Here is a 26,655-nt window from a genome sequence, read left to right on the forward strand (position 1 = left end):
TTCAGGGTGGCTTAGCTAAGGATACTCACATTCCCATCTTTCAACATGTACAGCCAGCCTTTGTCTTGGTCTTTGAGGTCAGTGCTGGTCAAGCTACCTTGGCAGTCTGAAAGCAGAACAGTGAGATAGGAGGCTCCGTTTGTAAATCATTACATTTCCATCAATCATGGGCATTTTGGGAGCTGGCAAGAACAAATGAGTGTCTAGGGGCATTGAAAGAGAGGAGCAGACACACTAAGGTAGGGGGAAGCCTTTACAATTTTACCTGAAGTAGGGTATATATGTTTTCAAAATTATTTAGGGTTTAAAGGATTGTCATTTTGTAGTCCAAAGAAGTATTCTCCAGGTAATGGCATAGGTCTTGAAGCTTTTATATTTAGCTTTGATGGGGCATAATTCTGTTAGAGTGAAAAACCAACTGTGTTATTTTCTTATCAAATTATCTTGAAGTCTCTGCTATATTCCTTAGATTACATTGGAAACACCCAAATGTATGAACAAGGTGATGCTTGTCCTTCACTTCCAAGACTTACTTACTTCATTATTTTAAGATTTAAATGGTATGAAAGAAAAAAAACAGACCTAATTTGCATTGTATTAATGCTAATGACAACTGCTGGATATTGGGGGTGTGGGGGTGTGCAGAGGTGGTTTTTAGTTTTCATATTTAAAATAATTTTTATTTTTCTCTTGGTGAATTTCTTTGTTCCAGAGTAGTTTGCCTGTGGTGAGTGGGGCAGCCATCCCTTAAGGTTTATTTTTAAAGCAGTGGTTGAAATCTGTGAGCACATGCTCTGGGTTTCCTTGGAGGAATAAGCCTTCTGTAGATGTCTCAATTCTTGTGCTAAATATTTTACCAGATTTGAATTTTAATGTTCAATAATGCAAACATTAATGGTAGCTATAGTAAGTTTGATATTTTTTACCCACAACAACATAGACCTTGCTATGAGTTAAATAGCAGTGGAATTAAATAACATTAATTATTACATTAATTATATATAAGTATAGTTAATCTTGTCCCTGACAGCAACAGGGACTTCGAGTGACTAAAGGCGTTTGACAAAACAAAGCAGCTGATTCACATAACCTTCATACATTCATTAAGTGAAGAATGAGCTGAAGCTCTTTTCACTGAATTAATGTATTTTGAGAACACAGTAGTTTTCCACATCCAGAATCCCTAATTAAATGATGCTCTAAAATATTCTATTTAGCACGTTAGTGGTGTGTTTCCAGGTGTGTGGCTGGTCAGCCCAGCTTCACCCACCTGAATTCAGCCTGGCTTCAGCCACTCCTCCTGCCAGGTCCAGCCTAAGTGGCTACAAGGCACAGCAGAGATTTGCCTTTGTACCTGAATCATGTCAGCCCTGGTTCTAAAATTGACCCCCACTTCTGAATGTTCGTGTTAGACATTTTGGGGCCTTCAGCTGGAATTTGAATGCAAAAAGCTGTAATATACCTTTGGGGGAACTTTAGGGTTCTCAGATGGTGTCTTCATGCATAACCTGGTGTGTTCTTTTGTTGCTGCACCTCTTGGACTTAAAGGGAGAAATAAGGAGGAAAGGAAGTTGGCAGCATGAGAAGAAGTGTGTATGTGTGTAAATATAGACATAAAGAAATTAAATATATACATAAAGAAATTAAATTATTGAATATACGCATAAAGAAATAAACATTCACGTGAATGAGCTGTAAGAAACCACAGCAAGTTTCATAACCAGAAATCCATCACCCTGATTCCAGAGGGTGGCTGCCATTAAGCAGGTTAGGGAGATATTTGGAAATGCCTTTCCTCCTGAGTTCTGTGCTGAAATCCTCTCTAACAGTTTCCTGCAGCTCATAATGGTTCTACACGGGAGGGAAGACAGCCATGCATGTTCTCTACTAAATAAGTATGTAAATGGAGCTCCCAAACAGAATCACATACCATGGAGCCACATGGCTGAGAATAACTAAATGCTTTCCATTAGAGGAGGGTGCTTTAACAAATTCTCTTGTTTTGTACTGGTACAATACTTTTTTTGGTGACTCCACAGTGACGTGGATATGACATAGTAATGGACTAGATTTGCAATCCAAATAGAAGAAAACTGATGTTTATAGTAAATGCGGAATTGCTAGACAGGTCATTATAGTTAAAGTGGCTTTTGACTATATCCATATTAAGTCCTGAACTCTTTAATTTTAGAGAAAGCTTATAACCCCCCTCTCCAAACAGCAGCAGCCTCTCATTGTTGTAAATAATGGCTTTAAGCCATTTTTCTTCTGTTGGACATATCATCTAGGCATCATTGCATTAACCAAAATTAGACTTGCTCTGTCCAGTGAGTCACTGCAAATCCCATCTTGGTTTCTGCTCCTCCCAGGAGAGCATGAGGGGCCAAAGCAGCTGGGACAGGGGGTCCAGGTAACTCTGGAGGCTCGTGGTAAAGGGGAGGCAGCAAGGCAACGTGTCTCTTGCAAGCACATGGTGTTAGTCATAGCCTAAAACAAGAGAATTAAAAAGTAATGGGTGTTTCTCTGGTTCCTTAGTGAAAACCCATATACAGCTTCTGTAATGTCTCCAAGAGTGTCTGTCTAATGAAAAGAAAATGAGTGACAGGTGACAGAATGCCCAAGCGAGGGAAGAGTGAAAAAAGCTTGTGAACACTTCAGAAGAGAAACAGACTGCATCCCTTTTCTTGTCAGAGTTTCCTCTATTTTTTAAATTGGCGAAATGCAGTGTCAACCATTCAACTTTGCGTGCCCTGTTCTTTCAATTACCCAAGTGTGGCTGTGGGTGCAGCACCAGAGACGTGTGAAAACAAGGAGAGACAGAAAAGAGGTGAAGAAGCTTCAGTTCATTATTTGTGTGATCCCTGCAAATGCTGGGCTAAGTGTGGTCCATAATTCACATTACCCTTTGGTGTAATCATAGGCAGTACAAGTGAAAATTACCTCCTGCATTGTCCAATCACTCTTTCTTGGCAAATATGGGCTGAAATTAAGCATAAAATTGTATGTTGGGTTTCCCAAGCTTTCCCAAGGGTGCTGAGATTCTGCAACCATAGATATAATGAGTCAATCACAGTCAGTAAATTGACTTCCAGGCAGCTACATCAGCCTACCATTAAATACTTAGAATGAGTCCAAATAGGGAAAGAGAAAGTGAGAGAGACTATATATTGAAAGAGGTGTATTATATGGGGATAGATAGATAGATAGATAGATAGATAGATAGATAGATAGATAGATAGATCTACTTTTTTCTGATCGTTGAGTAGAATAGATTGATTCTAGAAAGAGCATCATTAATTCATCCAAAAATTATGACAAAGCATTCTACTGGTATATTAAGGCCTGAAGTAGGAGGTATAATATGCTAAACCAGTCAGAAGGCCTCTCCTGAGTGTGGTACCAGACTCTGGTGTGTAAGTGGCATTGGATGCTGACTTCTGTAATTTTAATAAACGCATCTTTATTAAGCATTTAGGTAGCAACATTCATCTGTGTAGGCTCCAGTAAAAGACTCCAATATGGAAAGATCTTTCTACCTTTCCTGTGGGGGTGAAGGGCAGGAATGTGGGAAATTGAGAGAAATCTGGTGGCTCTTACAGCTTTTTCAGGATAGGCTGGTCAGTCTCTCCTTTGAACTAGGTCATTTTTAGACTTGGCTGGAAAGTAGGCAGCTGTAGATCTTATTTTGTAGATCTTAAGGAATAACTTGTGATTATCCCTTTTTCTCCAAAGTGCTTTCCTGTGTATAGGTATAATAATAAAGAAACCATTTTCAGCATAAAAGATGTGCTTGTCAAACCACAGCAATGATTTTCCAGTTCCTGGCTTTTTTAGTTGTGCAGTCTTCTAATATTTCTGCTTGAATTCTTTCACGACAGAAGCAAATGAAAATTACACCGTGGTTTTTAGGTCTCTGTTCCCTGATTTTTGCTTGTCATGTCATGAACTTCTTCGAAGCAGTGAAATGGCAGCCCATCTCCCTGAGAGCTCCAGACAGATTTCTAAAGTTGTCTTGTTAACAGCTTGTCAGAAACCTACATTTCAGTCTCGCTGAGTTTATATCATGCAAAAAAAAAAATGAAAAAAAAAAAAAAGTTGCTGGAAATTATGATTTTTACAGGTTCTGACATTTTTCTAAAGAACTGAAATGCTCAAGGCTGCTGTCTCCCTTAACAGGCTGTGCTGTTTTGGGTAATATTCTGCGTTGCATCAACTGAACATCAGAGCAACATTCAGTTTCTTCCCTTTAACATGTTCTTTGAATTATTTAAGGTGTTTTGATGTTGGCTAGAATTCATAACAAAGTCCTCCAGCTTTTATCCTAAAAATCAAAAAGGTTGAGATTTTTTCCTCCCCCCCACTCCCTTTCCTCCCTCTTCCCTAACCCTTCCTCCCTCCCTCCTCCCGCTTTTAATAGATCCTTGCATGGATCATCAGGGGACTTTCTTTTATGTTGTACAGCATGAAATGACTTAGTCAGGGTCTTCCTGATTAATTTATGAGTGCTATGGAAAAGGGAAGGGGGGAAAAACAGTCCTTGAGGGATTGACCCTAAGCTGCAGCAGATCAACTCAATTTTATGGAATGAAAAGAGACTTAAACAGTATTTTTAGCGTCGGTTTCTCAACCCACAGAGGTAGAGAAGCTCCCTGCATCCGGCAGGCTGGAGCAGGGCAAGAGGTGCCCATCTCTCCGGGTGGCTGATGGAGTGGAGCTCAAGTCTTCAGAGGCACTGAGCACGTTTAGAGTTAAAGCTGTGGCAGATTGGTGGATTAATGTGCTCTGCCTCCAAGGGACAAATGCTCTTTTTTTTTTTGTTCTTTTTTTTCCCCTTTTCCCTTCCCATTGCTCCCTCCTTCCCCACTCTGGGCTTGCAGATGACAGCTGTTGGTCACTTAACAAAATGTCCTCTTGATTGCTGCTTCACAACAGGGGCCCCCTCAGACCAAACAGCACATAGCCCGTACAATGCATCACTGCCCCTCAAAATTAGTTATAGTGCTCTGGGCTATTCTCGGCTGCCATAGCTAATACTCTCTTGCTGTTCTTCTCTCTCCCCCTCGCCCTCCCCCTCCGCAGACAAAGGCTCAGCCTATACATCTGTAGTGCTCATAACCTTCCCCTTCCCCCAGCCAAATGCTGAGGAGAGAAAGGGAAAAAAAAAATTGCTGCCCTGAGGCTCAATCTGTTTCTTACAGCTCTACCCCGGCACTTGGAAGCCTGAGCTGGTCTAGCCATGGGGAGGCCCTGACTCATTTCATCAAGCTGTCAGGGAGGCAGTGGAGCTAAGAGGACTCTGCTGCCTGGGGCAAGTTCAAGTCAACATTCGATTTCCGTCCTCCCCCCGGCCCCCGCCTTTCGCTTGGACACTTTCTGTGCTCTGGATCTAAACTTCTCCCCGAGCTGTAGCAGCTCACAGCTTCTTGCCAGGAGGAAGGACTTGTGGGACCTTATAAAGGACACAGTGGCAAAATTGCTGCAATAAATCAGTGGCCCTCTGACACTTGGCGGTAGCTTAATGTTTTGGCACTTTCTTTCCTGTGTATGCCTCAAGTCCCATTAGCAAGCTTTTCTGTCAGTCTGGCTCATGATAAAACTCTCTCTTCCTATCATCTTAAGCAAGCCCCTGCAGACATGAATCTGATGCCAGACTTAATAGGAAACAACACCCTCCCCTGCACACACAAGCACGCATCCATACGCACTGCCACTGCTCCTGGGAAGTTATCTCAGAGGGCATGGAGAAGGGAGGGCTCTTAAAAATAGGCTTGATTTTACTCCTTCCTTTAAAAGAGACATTAACAAGCCAGGATTGAAGCTTAGTACTTCCCCAAGCCTTGCTAGTAAAAGAAAATTCAAAAACTAAATATGGTTGGAAATAAAAATATATTGGTAGCATGGCTGTGGAGTGGGTGTGCAGGCTGCATAGGTGTCTACACTGTTCATATATTCTGTGCAACTTTCTACATACATATTCCACCCTGCCAGCTTTCATTGTAATGTTACAGGCAGTATAGTTAATATTTTTGCCTCCTGTTTTCTCAGCCTTGCCCTTCCCCAGACAGTTCTAGTTTCAGGTAGACTGGTTAGATTACGTGTCCTTCTGGGCTGGGATCTGTTTCTTCATGTGGCTAGCTTAGATGTCTATCACCCTCTGCTTAATCATAATATAAATAATATCTATAGGTATGTGTGTTTATGTGGAGAGGAAAAAAACAAGCCTTTCTCGCACTCCTATGCTGTACAGCGTCTGGCACAACAGGGCCCACAGCCTTGGGGCTGTGTAGGCACAGCCTAAATCATAAACCACTGCGTTTGGGTGAAGCAGGAGATAACCATGTTTGTGTGGATAAACCGAGGTGACTTCTCAAAAGCTTGGAGGAAGTGGCTCCATTTGAAATAACCATATTTCTCTGCACCCATCGTGACGTAACATCCAGGTATTGCCAGTGTTGTTGCAGTCTTAGGAGATGTGTGTTGATTTTGTTTTCATTTCTTGAAGCTTTATTTCTGGTATTAGACAGTTTACATTACTGTGCAATGTCAGTTAATCAGTGTAGTGTTTTCATTATGTGAAGAAAAGCTGGATGATGTAGTAATTAAAACATTGGAGGTAAGAAAAGAGTCAAAGGACATTCTCCTGATTCATAAACTCACCAGAAAACAACAAAATCATAGTACAGTTTCAATATAGGTTGCAAGGAGCTCAATGCCAGTCTAACGCTAAGAGAAGGTCCTTTGCCAGATATGCTGTTGCCTGTTTTACAGTAGCCATAAGTCCGTATTTGTCCCCTCTGGAGGTGGTTGGTAGAAGCAGATGATGGAATACATCTCAGCTCCTTGCCTGGTGGGAAAGCCATGATGGAGAGGGGTCTTGAAAAGCGAAATTTCAGCCCACGAATCAAAAAAATGAGAAGTCACGAGGCCCAGTCTGCACACATGGAGCTCTGTCTGTGATTCCTGGGTTTTGTGTTGGTCCTGCTGAACCTCACCTCGTGGGAGGCTTCCTTCCAACTGGAACCTGTCACTGCAAGAAATTGTTTCCAAAAAGCTGCACAATTAGGGGTCGACTTTGCAAACATTCTTGGTGGAATTGAGAGGCAATTGGCACAACCCAGTGAATAATCCCTTTAGGAGCCTTTATGAACCCGGTACAATGGCTGTTTACAGTCCTGCTTATAGACCAGGAGTGTTAACAGGCCTTTAGAAAAATCCAGGTAATTGAAGCTTTTGTCTTTCAATGAGCCCCCATTGCTTTCAACAGTTGCCATTCTCCACATTTTCTTTAACTTTTTTTGTTTTGACAAGGGCTTTTGTCCCTCAACAACAGCAGCGTGGGAGGTGAGCCTGGCCGGGTGGTGGCCTCAGCCTTCGCAGGGCGCAGCATGGCCTCCTCCTCCTCCTCCTCACGGGATAAGTTGGCTTTTAAGACACAGAAAATCCTCTGTGGCCAAACCGAAGTTCCTCCTGTGACCCCATTATTCATTTCAACATGCCAGCCACGCAACACGCCTGCCTCGGTGTCTGTGCTGAGCCGGGGCTGTGCGGGCGGGGAGGAGGAGGAGGCCGGAGCGGAGCAGGCGCGAGGAGACCGAAGGCTGTTCCCACAAAAACTGCCCCAGCCCTTCGAAACTGGGGGATTTCATCACACACACACACAGCCAAGGGAAGGGAGAGGGGTCAGCAGTGGTTCTGCTTTTTGCAGCTCTGTCTGCGCCCATTTGGTTTTGCTGTCGCCGCTTTTTCGGTGCTCTTGCTCGTTCAGCAGCCTCTGGGTTCCTGTTTCTTGATGCGAGTGTGGGAGCCTGTTCCTTTCACAGAAAACAAAGGAAACCTGTGGGAATTTTGAAGCTTGGGGCCTTTTCCACCAAAGCTGGTTGTATTTTCTTCAGGAGTTGGTGGGAGATTAGCATACATTGGTAGCTATGAGCATCAAGTTTTTCTTTTCTTGTATGTTAAGAAGTCCAAATTCAATAAATATCAGCGTGTTAATTCTTCCCCACAATCTCTCATGCTGCAGGCCAGTTTGGAACATTCTCACATGGATAAAGATAAGTATTTTGGTGGTTTAAAGCCAGGTAGGATCCAACACAAGGGACAGTTCTTGTGCCTGAGTGGGTGCAGAGGGGGCACAGGACTTGCTTGCACAAGGCAAACAAGAAATTAGGCAACTCATTGCCACAAATGCCGTTTTTAGACCTCTCATCTTGCAGTCACAGCTTCACGAAAAGCTCTGTCCGCACAGAGCCACATTCACGTGTGGATCTCCATCCACAGCCCTGCTGCCTTCTGCATTTTCAAGACTTATGCAATCATGATTAAAGTAAGGAAGATGTAAGCTAAAATGAAACAAAATTCTTTGCTGTCTTTTCCATTTTAAAAGCAATTAATTATGAAGTCTTTACAGATCCTGAATGGGGAAAAATGTATCCTCAGAGAGCAGATGTTTGCTTCATTCATATGTCTGTTTATAAAATCTAGCATGTGGATTTGATGGTTCACTGGCTTTTTTTGCTACTTTCACTTATCTACATGAGACAAAGTTGCATATTGATACAAAGCAAAATTAGGCATCTAAATAAAGCAGTTCTGCACCTTTTAGTAATATAAATCATCTGTAAGAGGGTTTTATCCCCATTCTAGTTACACAAATTTTGGAGGTCAAATCTGTTTTCAACAAGAAAAACCCTCTCCTCTTTTTTTAACATCATAATGAAGTAAGAAATAGGAAGACAAATTTTGTTACAAAAGCAAAGACTAAGATACTACCTTGTAGTTGAATAATAATGGTTACTAAAGTTAAAAAAAATTGTTTACATCTCAAATACTTTTAAGCTAAATTTGGTAATGTTTACAGGACTGAGATTTTATTAAACCAGGACTCATAGGCAAAAGCATCTGAGATTTAGAGATAATTTTGAATGCTTTCTAGTCAATGGATTTCAAAGTTTAATTTATTTGGTTATTTTATTATTGCAGTGTATAATTTTAAGCCCCTGTTAGAATTAAAATTTGTGTTGATGCTGCCTAAGCATACAGTTTAAAGAAAGCCATGGCTGAGTGTGCTAACTTATTTTTATGCCATTCTTGTGATACGTGTCATTCTACTGTAACATGCTTTAGTCTGAACAATGAATCACATCGTCAAAATATTCTGCCTCTAAAATACGAGTGTTCACCTTGAATGAGCACCAAGATTAAAATGGTAACTTAGGATACTTTCACATAGGCAGGCTTTAAAGGGTAAAATAACAAGGTCTTTGTGACCCACTCCATTATGCTGGTAATTTGGGGGAATTCACAGTCCCTGTAGCATTCGGGCTTGATTTGAGCTCCCCATGGGTGGAGGTGAAAGGCTTCCATCCACTCAGCCAGTGTTTCTCAGGAGCATGTAAATAATAAGAATTGGACTGCTGTGACTGCATCTTCCCCCACCCCCCGCCTGAGTTTTGATGAATGTGTTGCTCTGTCAGGGTGAATTATCACTGTCTTGAGCAAGCACAAATGCAGCAGGTACTGGGGCAGCCTTTGCCCAGCAAACCTGTTCCAATGTGTCTCGGTGTGATGGACAATTATTCCCATTCCAAGCCCAGAGCAGACACTTCTAATTGTTTGTGGTTTGGGGAAGTCAGCAGATGGCTGCTTATGACGATTTATCAGGACTGATTTTACTTTTGGTTTGTGAAAAAAACAGAAACTGTTTTTCGTGTAATAATTTTCATAAAGGTCAGTGACAGAATAAAAGTCACAAAAAAGGCACAAATGGCTTATGGCAAGGTATTTACTAAAGACATGACTGTCTGATGTTCTGGCCTATTACAAAGCAGTTGGCTGGGATTTTGTGCAGTTTGGTATTAACACTGGTTTTTCCCATAGAGCTTGCCCACCCACAGCTCCTGACCCCTTCAAGGCAGTGTCCTATTACTTCTTCCATTTTTCTTCAGATTCTTTCTTTTCCAGAATGGTTACACATACAGTTAGATCTGTGCACGTCCTACTACTAAACAGTTGGATTTTTCTGTGAAAAACATGCTGTGGATCATGTGGGGAAGTGTAAAATGGTTTCCTTTTGAAAGAAAAATAGTTCTCCTTAGTCAAGACTATAGAAAAACAGATTCCTTAAACCAAGAATTTTCACTGCAGTTAAATGGGAATAAGGTGTCAGTTGGAAGCTGAGCACTCTTCACTGCAGAATCACTGTGGGAGATTCCTCCAATATACTGGGGCTGTTTGTGTGCTTGCTGTGTTTCAGAGAATTTAAAAATAAAAGGTTCCTCAAGTATTTAGAGTCAATCATTCCATGTGTCAAATAGAAGAAGAGATTAAATATTCTCTCATAAATCAGCAGAAAACTAAGAACATAACAGCTGAAATTGCTGCTTTGGGACTTGAGGATAAAAGAATGTGACAGCAAAGATCCTCCTTCCCTTTTCCGGGAGGAAATCTGGACAAAATGACCAAACAGATCTGTTTCTTCTTTTACATTCATGACAACAAAGCATGTGCATTTTCATGGACCCTTTCCACATTTGGAGCTTGCCACTGCTGGTTTGCAGAGTCCCCTCCTGTTGACCCAGTGAACTCCATAGGGCTGCCAGTTACAGAAACCCACTGGGCCATCCCCATCAGCACTTGGCTGAAGGAGGAAATTCCCATTGGGCACCAAGGCTACAGAACACACTGACCACTTCTGTCAGCATAACAGACCCCAAGAGATTTACTGCTGTTCCCAACTGTAAATCTTTCTGAGCTCCAGCCAGCAAGATGTGCATGTCCTGAAGTGTTCAGTGCTCAAGTTATCTTTCCATCATTTTTGCTGTGAAAATAGAGCATTTCATTTTCAGAGCCTGAAAGAGATTGCACTCCAAAACTCTTTAAGTAAACACTTCCTCCTGGGATCGTGATCTCATTCAAACTAAAAAATATACCAGAATTTATGATGTATTTTAATTACTATTCGTGGTACCACTCATTAAATTAGAAATTGATTGCCAGTTTCACAGTTTCCTTGTTAGATGACAAAGTGCTTATCAAGGTGAAGCAATGCAAAACTGTTACTATATATTCCATGATTTGGGATGATAAAAAGGCATGCTTTTTGTTGTGGTACTCATGCTACAGTGGTTGTTATAATGCATCACTGATTGTCTTTTTTGTTTAAAGTTTGCTTTCCCCCATCCAAGTAAGAGCACACCATAAATTTGTGTAAGAGAGGATCTGGCTTTGTCTGGTTTATGCTAGCAATGTAAAAGGCTTTACTGCAAGCATCAGAAGTGTGTTTCATTGAACTGTGAACATCATAAACAGCTATCCTAAAGATTTAAGAGGATGATGCTAAAGATCTCTATACATAAAGGTGTTTCTCAAAATCCTTTTTTCTCTCTCTAATCCACAGTGTGACAGTGAGAGCGATATTGACGATAAGGTAAGACTGAATTTTCTTATTTCATGTGCTTGGAAATTCCCTGATAGTCAAAATAAGAATGAATTTGAAAATAACATTTTCCTCCAGTCTTCATGTCGAATTTAAAAATATCTACATTTGGATGAAAAAGCATCAGATCAGCTACTCTGTGATCTTCACTAGCTTCTATTTACAGGAAAGAAAGTCCCCTTAACATAATAGTCTTTATTGATTATTATGTGAGCATTTGGTGAGACCCAAGCTACAGTGTTAGTGCTGTTTCAGATGAAGTTTCCATGTTTTATATATAGTAACCTTTGAAGATGTCAATTTTATAATCAGTTTAGAAGATGGGACCTGCCCTCCAAGGGAGTGTAGTAACTGTCAGGGAGTATTTTGTCATGTTGCATGCATATTTATCACAGAGCAATGATTTTTCTGACCTTCTTTTGAGTACAGAGGTTGGTCATTGAAAGGTTGTAGTTGTGTTTGTGTATGGGGATTTCTTGTTCACCTCTGCAAGGAAAACAGACAAGTCCCACTGTGTAGCACCAGTGGCACCATGCTTTTAAACACCAATTATATAAAAGACTTGAGTATTCCTTGCCAGCTTCTGGCAGATCAAACCTGGCAGTCTCAGGTCAGATCTTCATCAAACTTTTATTATATTTTGGCTATCCAGTCTCTTGCATTCATTGATGGGAAGCTCTGGCACAGAGTTTTCTCCTGGATCAGCATTACACAAGTAAAGGCTGACTTCAGATAGCCCTGTGTGTCCTCAGCAGCACGCCCGGCTGCATCAGAGGTTACCATGAGTTCAAGAGACTCTGAAAGCTTCTCCTGGTTGTCTTTTGCTTTTTGTTAGTGTTGTTGAAGCATTAGAAACATTAGGGTTTCTTCAACTTCTTCTTTTAAAAATCCCATCAGATACTAAATATTCTTGGAGTATGGCAACTGTGTTTTGAGATGGCGGCTTGATTGAAGAGAAACATTTAAATAGTGTGTTGAATGAAGGAAATTGTACATATTTTATTTTATATTATATTAAATTTATATGAGTATATGTGTATTAAGTCCCCTCCCTGAGATCACCCCTCTCCCCAAGTTCTGTTTCTTACAAGGTTACACAGCAGCAGAGCTGACAGCAGGGGTGGTGAGGGTGAAATATTGTTCCCTAAAAGCTTAGATACCATGGGGTTAAAACGTTTCTCAGACTGCCCAATCAAAGGAAGTAAAAGCAATCACTTAGAAAACTGTTTAAAGATCTGCCAGTCAAACCTCAGATGAAGTTGTAAGTGACATGTAGTTTTATTATACAGCTATGCTATTAATGATTATCTAAATTACACTGGTAGACCCAGCTAGCGGCATTACATCTGAGACTGACGTTTGTTAGATTAGGTTTGACTTCACCTTGTAGAGAAGAAATTGAAATCTGAACAACATTGATTAGCTTTCAGAATGTGGGATCTGAGGTTACCTTCAGAGGAAGCTGCGTTGTGTTTGGCTGGTAACGTGCTGTCCTTTACAGCAAATGAAAGGCTATTATAGTGTTCCTTACCATTAATATGACATTTCTTTACATTTCTGTAACTGTAATTTGACCTTCTAGGCTCACCTATTTCCCAGCTACCTTCTCCTTAAGGTCACTCTGCCTTAATAATATTTCTTTTCTTCATAAGGAGAGCAGCACAAGATCATCATCTTTCTATCTCTTGCCTGATCTGCAGAGACGTGAAACATGACACAGTCCTGTTAAATAGGTCTCTGGAATTAAGTGGGGTTTCTTTTTTGTCAGCAAAGATGTGGGCACATGCATGTAAACTCACCAGGGTTGAAGTGAGGATGCTTCAAACCTTTCATGGGGATAATGTAAGTGCAATATTGCCTTCCAGCTGGGAAACAGAGGGGCAGCCTGACTTGCTCTGTTGATGCCTGACATACTACACTCCCCTGGAAACTCATTCAGTGTTTGTCTAAAACTTAACCTGACTGATGCAACAAAGAGCTATAAAAATTTTGGTGCAACTGTCCTGAGGGACTACACTCATTCTCCTCCTCCCTGTGATGGCAAAATATATCTCCTGCTAATGCTCCCAGGCTATTGCAGCCAGATGGAGTATTCAGCACAGTGCCTAGCCCAGCACCAGCCTTCCCCAATGATGTGATGGGTCAGCTTCTTTCCCCACTGCTACAGAGCAATGCTGCTCTGCTGCCTGGTCAGCAAAAACCAGCTTTTTCGAGGTACACCTACACACACACTGGCACTAAGGAAGGGCAGGGCAGGAATTACTAATGTACTTTTGATTTGCATAACATTTTTTGTTAGTCATAAACAGCAGGTCAGTATTGCCTGCATAAAACTCACGAGGAAAGCAGACCAAAAAAGTTGATGTACACGTACAAACTGAGTCAGCAACTGAGCTAGAAGCAAAACTGAAATTTTCCACCTCCTACTTCTCTCTCTGTACCATGCTAGTAATTATGCACTATTTACTTAGTTCATAGGTATATGGGCTATTGAGCTCTTAATGTTTTCAAACATAGACATTAGAGTAAAGTTAAGGTTTTACCCTTGCTGCATTGTAAAATATAAACACACTCGTGATGGTTTGGTTTTTTCCTTGTGCAGGGCTCCAGGGGAGAAAAGCAATTGAGCATAGTCAGTCACACGTACAGTGTATCAGAAAGAGAAGCCATTACTTTAGTGCAAGGTACAGTTTCACAGCAGATTGTGAGTGTTTCCAAACATTGCACTGCTGTTTTTAATAATCGGAGAAGAGGAGCTCAAGGCTGGGGACTTGTCAGTCCCATCTACTTTCTGAGAACTGTCTCTGGCCAAGTATAGCCTTTCACTTCTGCATCACTGCTGAAATCTCAGAGGAAGTAAGTGGGATGATACTTTCTCACACCTATCATTCTGTCACCATGTGCTTCTCACAGAACTGTTTGAGATACCCAAACTAATAAAGTGAGCTGTCCAGCCATTTAACCAAGCGAGAAACTTAGCAAATCGTGCGTTCCCAGAGATGGAAATGCAAATCCTGTTTCCTTTACTGTATGTTCAGTGAAGGACATTGGTTTGGGCTCTGCAGCTGTAAGGAGGGTTGCAGTGTTGCTAGCTGAAGCTGTGGAAATGATACTGTGCTTTTTGAGAGGGAGGAGGGAGAGAAAGGGAGTCAGTCTGATACTTGTATTACACAGTCTCTTCTCTGTGCAGTAGCTGAGATGTGAAGCTCACGGTCCATAAACATTGTTACTGAAAATATATACTTCCTTTAATAGCAACAACAGCATTAACAGATAGCAATTACCCTTCATTTTCAGGAACTATAAAGTCTCCATTAATTCAAGATTTATGTAGTTATAGCATTTAGCACAGGAATAACACCACAGAGAATTGGTTTATACACATGTAATGAGAGAGCTTATGGCATACTTTAGTGAACATTAACATAATAGAGTAATATAAACCATCAACAGTTCCACTTATTGTCTCTTACCTGCTTTAGCATCACTGTGAAAAGTGGCTAGCAGCTTGGTAATGTGCTCTGTTAAATGGTGTTCTACAGAAAGCCAAAAGTCAACTTGTGTAAAACAAGGGAATGAGTAATCTCTGCTCGTTACTCCGAAATGTTGCTCTCATTTTTTTAATAACAGTGTTCAAGATTGCATTTTAAAAAGTGCCTGTTTCTTTCTGTAAAAGTAATTCAGTGTTCATGTTCTTTCAGTCTTGGACTTCTGTCTGCTCTGTGTGAAATTGGGGGTTGTCAGCTTAATTACATGGCCCCGCCATGTAAGTGAGCTCTCCAAATCAGGGGTTAGATATCAAGCGTTCTTCATTTAATGTGGTGCTAAGTAGGATGTGCAAAAAATGGAACTGAATTTCTAAGTTCAGTCAGTACTTACTGTATATTTGTTCTGTAGTTTTATGTTTCAGCTGTAGCAAGCAACCTCTGAGACAGGTAAAGTTATATCCAAGGTGGAGACAAAAAGTTTTGAAGTCCTTTTTTTCTCATGACTTTCTGCAGCAGCCCAGTGAGTTCCTCAGGCTGTGCTTGTGGCAATGTGAGTCAGCCTTGCCATGCTGTAGTTTGCTAATCCCAGTGTCCCAGTAGGTGCCTGGAAGTCGGCAGTAACACGAGAGCAGGTGCAGCTTAGCCCATGACAGACGGGAGGGGAGCAGCACAGCGGTGCTGTGATCCCTCCATTTGAGGCTGGGCTCCCATCCTGCTACCTGCTGCAAAAACAGCAGCTCATGGCTTAAGGATGAGATGAGAAAGAAGGGACCAGCTGAATGTGGGTACATGTCAACAGTACTGTTTCAATATGCTGGCAGCCTCGTTGTTGTCCAGCTTTGATTTTGTAGGTTTTAATCTGAAGGGGGTGTTTGTAGGTATTAAGGTTTTAGGAGGCATTTGAGAGGGAAAGTCAGGTGGCTTTATGGCTGTGAATGGGAAGTTATTCTCTGTAGCAAAAGGCACAGTGGTAAGTAGTGAGGAGGTGCTTATTTGAAAGTTTAACAAGGGGGTGATGGAATCAGACCAGTGAGAGATGAAAGTTTACAGCAGTGTTGAATGTCACTGTTGGGAAGAAGAGGTAAGCTGTGAAAGAGTCAAAACACAAAGAGTGATAGTTTGCCATTCAGGAAGTGAGAAGCTGTGTAGGAAGCAAAGCCACAGATTAGGCAAATGATCTTGCAGGAACTTTTCCTTGGCACAAGGACACAGTTACATCGGCTGTCACCAAAGGAAAGATAAAATGGTAAATGAAGGGTGAAGTAGCTGGACCAAGAATGTAGTTGTGTTGATAAACAGAGGATGCTCATTATGTTACAGAGAACAAGAATATACAGGACTTAAAACACAGGTTGAGTATTTTGATGTCAGGAGTATTGTGAGTCAAAGAGAGTGCTGAGAACTGTGGGCTTGAGTGAGAGATGGAGGTGATAAGGGTAGAAGCAATGAGAAGAATAAACTGTGTGGAAGATCTGGGGGATGAAATTATCACTGTTGTTTCAGCTGCATTGACCTTGAAAGGGTATCTACAAGCCCACAGAAAAATCATAGTTCAGGCAGCAGTTCCCACTTAAGGTAATCTGTTATTTGCTATTTTTGAAGCCTACCCAGACCAAGGTCCTCAAACTGGTTTTGTCCATCATTTGATTGTCCTCATCTCTGAGAAATTAAACTTGGTACTTGTCCAGAAATTGAGATTTGTGCTGGTTGCAGCAGAAGGGAAGGATCAAACATGGAATTGAACTGAGGGTTTTCACATGGCAATATTTGCACTTCTGTTAGCATTACACTTCAGTCTATGACAGTTTTCAGCTGTGGCTAATAATGAGAAATCTCCATTTGCCAGTTACTTCCCAGCTGGGTTCTCAGACAGAACTGAAGTGGTTTTTAACCATAGGATGCTCTGGCTTATGGACAGCAGTGCTGAATGTCCTTGTGGAAGTGTGTGGCTGGGCTCTGCTGAAGGCTTAGCATCATGCAGTAGCATTGCAGATATGCAAGTGATTGCATTTACATGCTCAGAATCAGTGCTTCTGCTAAGGTTTATTTCTTACAGACAGAAAACCCAGTGGTACAGAGTGAAAACTAGTGAGAAAGCTCTCTCCCATATAGTAATAACTGGGTAAAGACTGTTAGTTCTCCTAATTGAAGAAAGCTTCTGTTTTACAGACAATCTGCATGTTGTTATTAAAAACAGATCTGCTTTTTAAACAATATCAAAATATTGAATTTAAAATAACCTTGTAGCCCTTGAAAGATTTGGGTGCTATAAACAGGCAAATGTAATGTTGTTGCCAGTACAGGAAGACAGAAATTCACCACTCAGTGAATTTGTTTTATTTCATCATCCTCCATGAATAGATTTACCAGAAAAATAGCATCCTCTAAGCCCACTGCATACCCAGTTCACTCAGTTGCTCTTTGGGAAATGCCAGATGGGGGAGAGACTTGGCATGCCCTGAGCTTCCATCATTCCACCCACCATGTGTGTGGAGCAGACACAAAGGTTCCCACTGAGACTTGGGGCAGTTGAGTTAAGCCCTGCAAGTCCTTCCAGAGGGAGAGGAGCCTTCCAAGTTGTGCTTCTCAACTACAGCTCTTGTAAATATTATTAGTAATAATAGTCCTTCTTGACCTTTATATTTAAATAAAGCAAGAATGCAGTTAAAAAATGAAACGGAGTCAAAGCTTCAGCACCAATGTGCTCCCCTCCTACTGAGATTTTGTTTTTCTCTTATCCAGACAAAAACTCAAATTTTAAGTACATTAGTCTGTATATAACAAGCTGAGTCATCACAGTCTGTGTTGTCCATATTCATTCTTGAAAATGTAGAAAAGAGTTTTCAGAGCAAACAATGAGAAGAGCCTTTTAGTTTTCTGAAAAAAAAAATCTATCATTAACTTAGATAAAAGGCTTGAAGAGATCTTATGGAGAGCTCTTAGGCACAACAGGATAATACCAGTTCTGTTGCTGGCAGTCAGCATGGCACTGGCTCTCTGCTTTCTCCATTGTTTAACATCTCCCTGTTCCAGTTCTCCATCCAGGAGCATTTTCTTATCTTACCAGGGACCTTGTGAAGAAACTTTTAAGGTGTGAGACAACAGAGAAGAGAGCAGTTGTGTGCAGCTGTCTGCCCACATCAAGAACATTATAACATTTAGTCTGAGCTCCAAAGGGCTACCTGTGCAATGGCAGTAACTCCTTGGAAGGTGATCTGATAGAACATAACAGAGTAGGCAGGTGATAGGAATTGGCAATTGAGTTAGGCAATTCAATTAATTAAATCAAATGATATAATTAACCGTAAAGATGCCAAGGAGATGAGAATTCTGGAGGATGCATGCTCCAATAGCCACAATTGCAGGCTCTCATTTGGCTGGCAGAGTTTCTCATTCCTCTATTCCAAAATAATTTGCCAGGTTGAGTAACACAGAAGGGCACGGTGTGCAGCACTGTGTCCCCTGGGCAGGAACAAAGGATACAGCTCAAGTGGGCTCTGTTCCAGCCCTGCCTGCACCTGGGGTGGGAAAATGAACCTTCCTCTGCTCTCCCCACCCTTCATGCTCAAAACACATTATCTGCAAACATGACACTTTTCCCTCATCACTAAATTCAAGTTAGAATGTCACTTCTGATTCCATATTAGCCATTATTAATTTCTCTGTGTGTACTGTAAAGATTGCGCAATTCCAGTTAATACTTCATAATTTTTAATGTTTCCTGATGGTTCTACCCAGCTGCATTTTTCTTGAGAAGGAAAATGTTCTCCTTAGCAAATGTCTCACATTTGGTTTTGAAGTATTTGAAAGTTTCATTTGATTCCTGTTATGGCTCTTGGTCTTCCAAAGTTTCTGCATTTTGATGAGTTTCCTCTGATTTTGTTTGATACCTGTATGACTGAGGAATGTGATTCTACATTTCAGTCAGAGCTGTGCATAAGTTCAAAACAGAGCAGTGGCTTGAATGAAGCTTTTATGAGTTCTTGTGTGCTTCAGGTGAGCTCTGCAGGTTGTGCTCTGGGGCACACGGTGCAGCACAGCTCCCACCAGCTCTGTGTCTGGAGTGTCAGAAGCATCAGCAGGTTTTGATCATACCCACTGATGCCAAGTCTTCCACTCTTCAATGGTCAGATTGAAATATCTCAAACACAAGTAACAGGCTCAGTTTCCAAGCCTTTCCTTGGCCTTTGCCACACCTATGTCAAAATTAGTTGGGAGATCTTTGCCTAAATCTTTGGCAGCAGCTGACTTAATTTGTGGTTTACTACTCCTGACAGTTTATTGGGGAAGCAAAGCATGCCTTCATCTCCAATAATAAACAGCCCACCCGCCGACACTTTGACAGACTTAATGGTTTTTTTATACAAAAATGGACAGACTTAATGTTTCAACTGTAGCGATCATCTGTCCTGATCTCCTTAATGAAATTAGATTAAGTGCACCTGGGAAAATGCTGAGACGGCACATTGCCTTCATCACCTTCCTTAATTTAAAACCAATTTGCGGGGAAAATATCCTCTGAAGCTGAGGGAGGCAGAGAGAAGGGGGAGGGAAGGGGATTTTAAAATCTATCTGGATAGCTACTGGCAGTTTTAATTCCTTTCCCTGCTGGCAATGTGAAATATTAACAGCCATAAGAACTCAGAGTTTAAAGACTTACTAACCTTTTTGCCTTTTTTAGGGGAAACAGAAACAGAACAAAATCTTTACCGTCAGGATCACATGTAGGAACAAAGTCCAGGGTATGCTGGCCTCAGAGTTGGGGCTGGGCAGGGCTGAGAGACATGGCTGAAATACGAAAGTGTCTTCTTCCAAGGGCTACACCATGTTTTCCTAAAATATATTGTAACCTCTAGGTGTTGGTGGTGCTCACTGTCTGCCTTTACCTAGATAATGATTTAGTTGTGCCCAAAAATAGTAATTTGCCCACATAGCTGTGAAATCAGCTGCAATATGTGCAATATAATGTGACCTGAAAATGACTGTGAATATTTCTTTGGCTGGTTCTGAGGAGAGCAAGAAACATGTCATTTTAATTAAAAATAAAATTTGCAAAGAATAACAATAGGGTTCTTTTTTTTTTTCCATGAAGGATGATTGGAAACATGCTAACTGTTAGCTCAAGGTCTTCCAGTGCAGAGGTGGTCAGAGAGCACAGTAGTCTGTGATAGGCTGGAAAGTCTCTTTATAGTAGAATTTTAAATGCTTACAGCCTTTGTTATTTGGAGTGTTACAGACCAAGCCCAGCAATGCAGTTGATTTATCCATATCCTGTCTCTGATTTCAGTATTGCAGGAACAGAAAAATTCACACTAGAGATGGGCATTTTCTGCTGCTTGAAGATTATTTTCTTTATTTGCTTAGAATTGGCTTTGTTCTTTGTGAAATCTTTCATAGCCCAGGTTGGGCAGGGATGTCCACCTTGTGTCTGGCTGCTCTCAGGATCACTATGAGCCCACACCAAAAAGGAAAATCCCAGTGCTCTAGAAATGTCTGGTAACAGGCTGGGGTTTTGTTGAAGTAATTGATGCACAGTCACTCCTGTTCCTCCAGCTGCTGCTGATCACCCCTCAGGACCTCAGTCATGGTGACCTGTGAAGAAAAAGTTATTAAGAACAACCATGTTGAAAGTCTCAGCTAAATTATATTAATTAGTGAAGGTGGGGCCCCATTTTCAAAAGTGCTCCTCACCCTAATCAAAGTCAGCAGCGTCTGTGGATGCTCCATGCATCCCAAAATCTGTTCAGCCATCTTCATCCACTTGACTGCTCTATCAGTGGGACTCCTTATGTAAGTAGGAGTTTGTATGAGTAGCCCAATTGCTGTCAATGAATAATTTAAATGATTTAAGCCTCAGACGTGCTTCTTAATAATGAGGGAAATCAGCCCCATATGTCCTTGTCCATAAATACTAGAAGATGGGGACAAGTCACTTTTAAATGGGTTTCATTTATTTTTAAATGGAATCATGATAAGTGTTTTAAAGGTAATCAAGCATGTGTCGCTATCCTGAATATTATAAATATAAAAGAACATTAGCCTAAAATTGAAGGGGATCCCATTCATATGTAAACTCAATTAAGGTATCATGCAAGGATAAAAGCACAGAGTAACCTTTGGTAACCAACAAAGATTTTAAGGTGTCTGTTCTTTTTATTAATTGCCACAAAGGTGGCTGAAGTGACCAATGTGTGTTACACCTGTCACTATACATTATGGACACTTGGATCTCAGTTACTGAGTGACTGCAGGCATTTTCACCCCCTTTAAATTTGTAGATAACCTCACCCTGCCTGGAGAAGGTGAAGTTGAAGGAAGTAAGATTTTTTTGTACTGTGATTATTGAGCTTGTTCCCATAAAACAACATATATCCTGCCAAAAAGGTCTCCTTTCTATCCTTGTATTTTCAGTCTCTTTTTTTTTTTTGGTGAAACATGAGTTTCTTGTCCTTTTCCCATCTCTCAGTTTTTGTCTGACAGCATCGGTGGCTCCTCCTCTGCTCTGCCCCTGCTGTTGGCCCTGGGCTGTGAGATGCCAATCTCTTGCAGGTGGTTTTCTCCATGAGACAGGCTGCCTTCAAGGACCAATCTGTGGCTCTTCCCCACAAACCTAATGAATGTATAGGATGGTATGCAGTTAGTGATTGTATTTACAGCAAGTGTTACATTTTAGGATCCATAAGACAGAGAATCCATATTGAGACACAGGAAAGGGGAGAAGTGTGCCTGTCAGTTATTTTTAGTAGCACTGTAAAGTCAATTAGAACTAAAGCAGATGTGTATTAGTAGTTAATTCATATTAAGAATAGCAATGCACTAGCTACCACTTTCATCTGGAAGCAGGTGCAAATCTGTCTGTGCTGCTTGCTTTTAATGTGATCTAGCAGAAAAAAAGGGGATCTTTATAAGCCATCTTATTAGCTTCAAAAGTTATTATAGCCCACCTTCTTAGTCTGTATCATCACTGGTGTTGGATTGATCTGTCAGTGCTGCCAGTTTGCATTGCCATGGATGTAAAGGAGGTAGGAGGAAGGACAGTTCTTGCCTGGGCTATCTTACACTTTTCCAGCTACAGTTCTTGGCTGTTCAGCTCGTGGATATATTTGGTACAGTAGCAGTGCTTGAAAACATTTCAAACAGGCCTGTAAGCCCCAGTGATCATTAAATCCATTCTGTGTTATAATTTCAAACTTTCTTTTCCCTCCCTATCCTGTCTCCCCTTTGCCTTGCCTCTGCTTTGTGGTTGTCTTTCAAGTTAATGTTGTCCAAGGCAGATAAACAACACAAAAGGATGGAGTGGAGGTAGAAAAGGTTGTTACCTCTCAAAGTAGCTACTCTTCTTCCCTCTGTTCAGCAGAATGACTGAGCAATGCTGATCATGTACCTCTGCATCAGTTTAAACATTTGAAGTGCTGTGAGCCAGTGGATTAAATGTGTGCCCTAGTGCCCTGCTAAAACCAGATCTCGGTTTTCACTCACCCCAAGCACAGGGAGCCCACGGGCACTGGGATGGTGTTGGGAACCCGGGGCTGTAGCAGCACAAGAGCCCATTTCTTCTGGCTGAGTGCTGAAACTCGCTGTTCTCTGACCTTCAGTTGTGGCTGTGTCTCAGGCTTGTACCGTAGGCAAAATTCCCATTCCTCGTGCCATTGTAAAGAGCAAACATTGGTGGGGGCAAAATAACTCTGCGGCAAGAACTGGATAATGTAGTTCAAGTCCATGGCCTAATTCCTCTGATGATGTTGTTTAAAACATTATTTTCTCATTACCCTTTGTGAGCTGAGCTTCAGAGCTCTCCATTAAAAATAACAGCAGTGACTTGAATTAATTGGTTAGAAAACATTTCTTCTCTCAGCCATGTTCCACAACAAAACCTGAGGAAGCCAAGAAAAATGCTGGCCCAGATTTGGAAGAAGTTTTGTTTAGAGGCCTGAAGCCTACACGTAGCTCTGCAGACAAACACACATCCGTGGGTCTGTTGTAACTGCCTTGGGTTTACAGGAAAAGAAGCCAGGCCGGCTGCAGGGCTCAAAAACAGTTGCTTGCCAGATTCTGATTTATTTGACAGCCTCCATAATAAAGTAACTATTTGTCTAACTCTTCCTGATTAGTCTGAAGAGGTTCTGCCAATCTGAAGAGGATTGACTAGTCAGGAAACCGCTGGTATTTTGACTTTTTTTTTTTTTTTTCTTTAAGGGCTGTGATATTATTTGCAATAATTTCTCCTTTATTAAGTTTGGCATTTCAGAATTATTCACTGCTGCAATGTGAACATTTTCCACATCAACAATAAGTCTATTACGGAGAAATTTACAAAAACAAAATGACTTCATATTGCTTGCAGATGTATTCTGTAAAAGTAATTGTTTTTCACTAGATTTTAATGTTTCTAGGCCTTTGTAAACATAATGCCTAAATACTTTTATTCAATAAACGAGACCCATTCAGTAATTGCTTGCACATTTGAAGTCCAGTAAATAAGGAGCAGATTTCGACCAAAATCTGTGTATCATTTAAGCTGCTTAGGTCACAGCCCTAGGGCAGAAAAGAACTGGTGAAAAACTTGTGTTTTCAGAAGTGGAGAACTGTGACTTCAGAAACCAAGACAAATAAGCCCCATTTCTCTTTAATTAGTGGATTCCTGCTTGCTTTATTCTTCGTTCAGTAAGGCTGGGAATTCAAAGGAGGCTTGAGATGTTAAGCATTTTGTTCTCTGGACTTTCTTTATAGTCTGGGGATACCAAAGTCCTTGAGGCTCCATTGGAAATCCCATCACACAAACCCATATTTCTTTCCTTGCATGCATTGTTTTCAGGTTGGAAGCACCATTGTGCATAGACAGAGAACATACACGCATGTGGAATGGAAATTGTGGCTGATGTCACTAGCTGTGTGCCTTGGTTTTATGTGTATTAGGTTTAGTATGTACTAGTTTCTAAAAGCCAGAAGTACAAGAGACCTCGTTGAAGCTAGAAGAACCTCTAGGAAGCATCTTGTTGTCTTAAATTTGGGCAAAATGTCAAAACTTAAAACAAAAAAGGCAGTGCATGAATAACTGGATATTGCTTGTCATGCAAGAAAAATAACTTACAGAGCAAAGTAGAATCCAGAAATAAAATTGAAATAAAAACAAAACCAAACAAATACCACATGTATTATAATTTTTGTGTGAGACATGTTTGGTGGAGTCCTTAAATCAAACAGCTTACAGACTGCATTGATGAGCTCTCATCGTGCCTGAGGAAAGTAATATCCAGTGAAGTATTTTCTGTGGTGGTTTGTTTTCTCTATAGATATTTTACAAGGCATGGGGACCTTTTAATGGGATCAAGGAGGGAAAAGGTGGTCTAAAAGACAATGTGTAGTTTTTCCTTTGACTTTGTTACCTTCTGCTCTCCAGACACTGTATACTCACAGGCGGATCTCTGGCCTGTTCAAAGGCAGCAATAAAAGCCTGTTTCATTTCGGTATGACCAAGATTTCAGCTAGTATCAGTAAGAATGCACCTCACTGTCCCTTAGACCATCGTGGTCTTCTAACATGGGTGCACAGGTAGACAGTGGCACAGCTGGCTTTTCTCTGGATGCAGGTGTGTGCAGGAAATGAGCAGTCACCTCTTATGGCACTAGGGGTGGTGCAGCAGGTCACACTGACCCTGTTCCAGGTGACAAGTCATGGAATGGCAGACCCTTTGAGAAAAACTGGCTTTGTGTGTATCAGTCCTTAATCTTTTGCTCCTGTGTATGACAGGAGCCATCATAGGTCACTCCCAGCCAGCTCCTTCCATGTCTGATTCCCTCTCCTTTTCCCCCTCCTGTCCAAAGAACAACAACCCTAAAACCCCATAAAGCTTTGCAGCTGTTTTCACACATAATTAAATTGTCCTGGGTAATCCTTGCCGGTGGCCTTTCGTACAGTGCTGCGGGAATCGCATTGAAGCACCGCCGAGATTTGATTACTGGGATTCCTGTCCAGATCAGCTGCTCCACGAAGGCCTCTGTGATGTTTCCAGGGCTCAGGAAAGCTTCACACAGGGAAGAGACATTCCTTGTTCTCATAGCAGCTGCCTCTGCCTGCACAGGGTGAAGGAGACACAGAGCAGGGAGAGGAGCTTTAGACTCTGTACCTGTGGCTTGGATGTTGTTGTGAACCCTCCCTGACACCCCTCTGGACAGGCTGCTGTGATCTGTTGCATTTAGAAACTCCCTTACTGGTTTTTTGTTTTATTTATCGTTTTTACTTGGCCAGAGGTCTGTACCTGCTCTTCCACCTGCACATCTTCCTCTCCTGCCTTAACTTCTGGCTCTTACTTTATCAGATATTTCATGTTAAAGCATAGTGTGAAAAACATGGAATCAAAGGAAATAAAGGGTGTTTTGAAGCGACCCTTGAGCATCAAGAACTGCAGTTTTCTTCGGGCATTTGCACAGGCTGTAGCATTTTTCAGAGCAAGAGTGAGCTGGAAAGTATTCTCTCCTTCAGGAAAGTCAGGAAAATCAGTGTAACAGACAGGAACATACCAAAGCCTTTTTTTCTCACTGGGTAGTCTCTCCAGGGAATTATATATGCTGAGTATTGCCATGATACATGCTCTTTATTATGTCTCTTAGCGCACAGCACCACTGCTGAAAGTACTTCCATTCACTTGTTATCTAATCTCTGTCATCAGAGGTCAATGGATACAGCCCAAGGTCCTCCCTTGGCTTATTTCCAAGCAAAATCCCTGCATCCCTTGAAAGAGCCTGTTTCAAATGGAGTATAAACCACACACTGGCCAGGAATCCAAGTTCTTCAAAGTTACTTTCCTGGGTTGTGATGAGTCTTGCAGCCTTGTCACTGATTTCTGAAGATAGCTCTGTCGGTGATGTTGGAAATGTGTGTTGTACCAAAGCCCCAGGAGCTCCAGCCAGGGACCATATCCTCACCAGGATACTTATTTCACAAAAAAAACCAGTCCCCCCTACAAATAGCTCATGTGGCAGGGCAAAGGCAAGAGAGAATGTGCCTGGGCTCTGAAGAGGTCCCCTAAGCCCTAAGCCATGGTGAGGAGTGGCTTTGTTAGACATGGGAGGCCTAACTGCTGTCTGTGGCATTGCCATTAAAGCAAATTTAGAGGAGGATAATGAGGCAGGCCTGTAGGTGTCAGTGGGAAGCTCCTCCCAGGTGCCAGGGGAAGCTGGAAGAAAGCGTGGTCCAAGAGGTGGGTGCAGGAGACTGGTCCCAACCTGTTCCCACTGTGGCTGGGCGTGTAGGTGCTCTCCAGACAACTGGAAAAGGATGAGAGGAGAGGAGATGCAGAGGAGGTGCAATGTTTTGTGCAGTAGCTGTGTTTTGTAACAACTTCTGTTGTTAGAGGAGCAGGAGCTTGCATCCTGAGGAACACACCCAGGTTGATAGGCTGTCCTGAAGTCTGACTAGACATCTATGCATGAAGGAAGGTCACACCACAGTAACTGGATTACCTAATAAAGAGCTGGATATGGGCCTGTTACAGACAGGGAAGACTTGCAGAGCACTCCCACTTCTTCAATTGCTGCTTTAGCCTGCTGGTAGGAATTGGGAGGTGTTGGGAAATGACACAATAGCAGTTTCAGGAGCATTGCTCATGAATCACTGTCTGAGTACATCCGCTGCTCTAGTCTGTGTCATGCAGCAAGGGGTTTTTATGACTATTTTGTTTGTTCCCATGATTTATTCCTAGCATTCTTCTGAAGCTGCCAATGCAAGGTAAAA

The 26,655-nt window shown here is 41.6% G+C and overlaps 1 protein-coding gene across 1 annotated transcript in view; it reads left to right on the forward strand.

The window, feature by feature from the left end:
- The window catches only part of FBRSL1 (fibrosin like 1), a 498,161-nt gene that overhangs the window by 316,430 nt on the left and 155,076 nt on the right, over positions 1-26,655 (forward strand). The window contains exon 5 of the mRNA XM_033075794.1: positions 11,396-11,425. Within this exon, the coding sequence (XP_032931685.1) occupies positions 11,396-11,425 (30 nt within the window). The remainder of the gene's footprint in view (positions 1-11,395; positions 11,426-26,655) is intronic.

This window comes from Catharus ustulatus, chromosome 18 (assembly GCF_009819885.2).
Source record: "Catharus ustulatus isolate bCatUst1 chromosome 18, bCatUst1.pri.v2, whole genome shotgun sequence".
Lineage (NCBI taxonomy): Eukaryota > Metazoa > Chordata > Aves > Passeriformes > Turdidae > Catharus > Catharus ustulatus.